The following is a 4387-nucleotide window of genomic DNA, read 5'->3' as shown; positions in this document are numbered from 1 at the left end:
TTTCTTTGCACTTCCTTTTTCGAGTTTTTTATTCAGATTCAGAAAAAAAAATCCAATTGACAACTAACATAACCTCACTATTTCATCTCGTGAATCTCACCATCTCTTTCTTTTCTTGTTTATGTGGTAAAAGAGCAAGGTGAGTGAGATCAAAATATTGCATTTTCGGGCATTTCCACCCAATTTTCACACAAAATTGTTATCAAATTTTACACATAAATGTATAATTTTGCATTCAGAAGAAAATTAGAAGATCTAGCATTTGTAATACAATGTGGAAAATCAAAAAGAATGCATCAAGCTTTCCTAACCTCAATTTTTGTAAAGTGCAACATAACAATTTTCATTTTTTATTTACAATTTCCAGCATTCCACGATGAAGTTCAATAAGCAAGTTTCTTCGTCGCGGAGGAAAAACCGCAAGAGGCATTTTTCAGCACCATCACACATTCGCAGGAAGCTCATGTCGGCACCACTTTCAAAGGAGCTCCGACAGAAATACAACGTCCGGACAATGCCCATCCGGAAGGATGATGAAGTGCAGGTGGTGCGAGGTCACTACAAGGGGAATCAAGTTGGCAAAGTGGTGCAGGTGTACAGGAAGAAATTTGTCGTGTATATCGAGCGCATTCAGCGTGAGAAGGCTAATGGAACGAATGTCTACGTTGGCATCCATCCTTCCAAGTGTCTTGTCGTGAAGTTGAAGATGGATAAAGACAGGAAGAAGATTCTCGACAGACGTTCCAAAGGTCGTTTGGCTGCTCTGGGTAAGGACAAGGGCAAGTACACCGAGGAGACTGCTGCTGCTTCCGCAACAGCCATGGAAACATCCTAAATATCCGGAACTAGCAGTGATGAATAATAAATCATCGCGTCGCTACATTTGTCGTAAAAAAAAACGTTGTTTTTATATGGAATTTTGGGAGTTTATACTAAATATTGTAGTTTATACTACAATTGACCACTGAGGAAGACGCACAGTAGCGTCGAAAGCTCTGGCCCCTAAAATTGAAAGGATGCGTTTGGGTTGATCTACCGTCCCTTGGCTGACGCAATCGGAAGGATTAATCCTACAACACCAAAAAAATTAAACACGTAGGTAAGTTTTCATCTAAAGATATGTCATATTTACGATTAGTAATGTACAGGGAGCAAAAACAGTGGGAAAATGTGTCCATAAATATCTACTGCACTCATTTTATGAGTTTCCGGAACTCTACAGCACGTCGCTCAGTGTCCAGATTGAGAAATTTGGCTTTTTCAACAGACCGCCACACCTGGAAAAATTCAACGAAAAGTTATAAATGAGCTTTTCTATTAAGCCTCTCAGGTACTACATTGGGTCATACGCTGACCCAAAGACTTGATTTTGCAATTATTTCATTTTATATATTTATTTTTTTATTATTGAGTTCAAATTAGTTCAAGACTATGTCTTTACAATCCCTGATCATTTTATGATCACAAAAGGACATCCCTAAGGACTCACAGGATCAGAAAGGACGAAAAACAGTAAATTTTTGAGTTGGATTTTTTGCCAAAAATGTCTTATTTGAGCTTAAAGGAACCCGCAAAAATTATTTTTAGTTCAATCAGCTGGCTAGATTGATCAAGGACCTGAAAGGGTTAAAAGTATCAGAAGTTACCTTAATTTTATAGTCGTCACTTGTTGTGACCAACATTTCATTATCACGGGGATTGAAAGCGACACTATTCACAACTTCTGTATGTTGATATTTGGCCAGGCAAACCCCATAATATCTGTCCCAGAGGTAAGCATGCATATCCTCAGCACCACTAGAGGTAGAAAAAAAAGAAGAAATATTTTGGATGAATGAGATTTGTTAGGCGTTTGATGGTTATAAAGAAATCACAAACCTAGCTACATAGTTTTCACAGACATCCAGGAAGATGAAGAAGCAGTCAGTATTTGGTGTGTATGCTTTGTGTGCTCTCAGCATTGTTCCTACTCTCTTGAGAGTAACCAAATCTATCACGTGAATATCAATCTCCTGGGCAATAGGGGGTGGTTCCATGGGGTTCGTAATGACGTAGTCCTTTGGCCAGGGGCGACTATTCACGTAGAGATATCTGTGATCAGGACTGAGACCCATTCCGATGATATGCCCATGTAGGTCAATTAGGTTGTCCACTTTATCGAAACGATCTGCAACAGCTTCATAATTCTGCCAATCATGTGCTACTCTCGCTTCATACTCTTGTCTATCTCTAATCCTCTGGGCTAGTCGTTCCTTCAGTGAGGGCCCCAAGTCCAGTTTCTTGGGGAAATTGACATTTTTGATGCGTTTAAATCCTATCTGATGGGGTGTATAGGTTTTTGATCCTAGGGAAAAGATTAGATACTTTGGGCAGAGATTCTCAAGATCCTCATCTTCATCCTCAAACATGTCATCCTCCTCCTCATCTAGGCAATCATCTGAGAGAGATTCACAGTGACTATCTTCGTATTCACGACGAAATTCATCACTGTAGTGTATAGGGCTGGCATAATCGAGATTAGCTAGGGGATGATAGGGGATTTCCACGCTATCCATGTGAGAGCTACTATTTGGGCATAAAGCACCCATTTTGGTGTGTGACAAGGGATTTCCTGCACATTTATCCTCATCCACTGATGTTGAGGGTTCAAGGAAGACTTCTGATGTACCTGCACCCTTTTCTTCAGTCTCCTCATCGTCCAACCAGGGACAATTGGCTATCATAACGGCTCTAATGGAGCTACCATTGCGATTGTAAAACTTGTAGAGTTGATTCATTATTGGCACATGTTCCGAGGCAGTTTCCTACTCAATGGGATTTTACATTTAAAATTCCTTTTATTGAGAAAGAAAAGAAAAGAAAACATTCTCTCACCTGATTAGCTTTATTGAGCCAGAGAATGGAAGTACTGACAAGATGGGCAAGCCAGTGAATGTCACCGGAAATGAGAAATTGATCACTAAACCATGTACCGAAGATATCATATGGACGATTGAGAATTCGGCAACGTAGCTGCGAATCAGCTTGTACGCTGAACACAGCTATTTCACCGGAAGACGTCTGTGGGGAACCAAAGTGAACACCTGAGACCAGCAGGAGTGTGTCACTTTGGTTAAATTGCGAGTATTGCGTGTATTTCCAGCTAAAATGTTTCATATTGTGTGAAAAAAGTGTCTTCGAGGGGTAAGATGATGTCCACACCTGCATCAATTAATTTTAATTTAATTTAAAAATAAAAAAAGATGGTTTGTTTTTATGTAAACTCACCATGACAAAACCATCTTTGGAGCAAGTGGCAAAATATTTGCCATTGTGCGAAAAGCTCACATGAAGCACCTGATGGGCGTGCTCCGTAAGGACATCCGTAAGCACCATGGGGATATTGTTGGTGAGACGTCTGAATTCCGTACTCCATGATTCGGCTCCTGCAGAGAATACAACCGAGAGAAAGAGAGACAATGACATGCGTATGGGGGCAAAAAATGCCCAAAGATGGAAAATTTCTGAAGGACTTCCGGATACAAGTGAGAAGTGCAATTTACACGTAAAAATAAGTCGCTCTTCATAACAAAGAGAACTTTCGCAATTAATTATAGTCTTTCGCAATACCTGGCTTCAGGCCAATATTTTTGTCGACTTTGAAATCCCTTATGAAGATTTTATGCCAGAGATAGTCATCCCTGGAGATGTCGCACCATCGACGGCATGTTTCACCAGCATTGAGGATCTCCCGTGGCTTCAGCAAAAGGAAGATCTTGAGGAGAATGGGCTCGTCGATGAGATGCCAATACGAAGATGTTGACTCTTCCTGCTCACTCCCCATTTTGCAGATACAAAAATATCCGAATAATTTGCACAATCTGCCAATTTTTTCAACACCTTTCAATTCCTTGTCATCCTTAACACCACAGGAGGAGCACCAGGAAAACAACTGCCCAGAATGCAAAAGTTTCCCGAGATTTTCTCAACGACACTTAGCTACCACACAGTGAATGATTTGTCAATGAAAATGTATCTCTTTGCAGGTGAAAATCAGCTGTTCCCGACTTAAAAAAAAAACACACATACATTCGCAATCGCCTCTTGTTGAATTGCCCTCTTTCGGGGGTAAAAGTTTTGTCAGTATTTTCCGAAAAAAAGCTCGTTATTTTAAAACTTTCAAAGCACAGCGAAAAGCTGGACGAAAAATATAAGATATTGCAATCAAACTTATGCGTGTGAGCGAGAGGAAAACATTCTGAAAAAAGCTTTGTGCCATCTCTCTCGCAACACTAGTTTTTCGCAATTTTCTTGAGTTTTCCGTTTTTTTTCTCAAACAAAAATCGTTTTTTTACAAAGTGAAAAACTGGAAAAATTTAAGGGATTTAAGGATTTAAAATTTTTAGAT

At 39.8% G+C, this 4387-nt stretch overlaps 3 protein-coding genes across 4 annotated transcripts in view; 2 read left to right on the top strand and 1 right to left on the bottom strand.

The window, feature by feature from the left end:
- The window catches only part of LOC129790342 (clavesin-2-like), an 891203-nt gene that overhangs the window by 149996 nt on the left and 736820 nt on the right, over window positions 1–4387 (top strand). The window lies entirely within an intron of this gene.
- LOC129790403 (60S ribosomal protein L26-like) lies at window positions 377–835 on the top strand. Its single transcript, XM_055827888.1, has one exon. It carries the CDS (start codon window positions 377–379, stop codon window positions 833–835), a length of 459 nt encoding a protein of 152 aa, XP_055683863.1.
- On the bottom strand, window positions 905–4061 carry LOC129790204 (F-box/WD repeat-containing protein 5). 2 transcript variants are annotated; one of them, XR_008750539.1, is made up of 7 exons: window positions 3610–4059; window positions 3268–3425; window positions 2875–3201; window positions 1879–2804; window positions 1647–1797; window positions 1133–1277; window positions 905–1070 (listed from the first exon to the last, which is right to left on the bottom strand). XR_008750539.1 is itself a non-coding variant. In XM_055827589.1 (7 exons), the coding sequence occupies exons 1-6, from the start codon at window positions 3821–3823 to the stop codon at window positions 1194–1196; spliced, it is 1860 nt and encodes a 619-aa protein (XP_055683564.1). In that variant the 5' UTR covers window positions 3824–4061; the 3' UTR covers window positions 905–1070; window positions 1147–1193. The 2 variants fall into 2 exon arrangements, 1 of the variants encoding a protein (XP_055683564.1); XM_055827589.1 differs by having other exon boundaries at window positions 1147–1277; window positions 3610–4061.

Source organism: Lutzomyia longipalpis, chromosome 2 (genome assembly GCF_024334085.1).
Source record: "Lutzomyia longipalpis isolate SR_M1_2022 chromosome 2, ASM2433408v1".
NCBI lineage: Eukaryota > Metazoa > Arthropoda > Insecta > Diptera > Psychodidae > Lutzomyia > Lutzomyia longipalpis.
The sequence above is the reverse complement of the archived record's forward strand: the minus strand, read 5'-3'. Positions and strand labels throughout refer to the sequence as shown.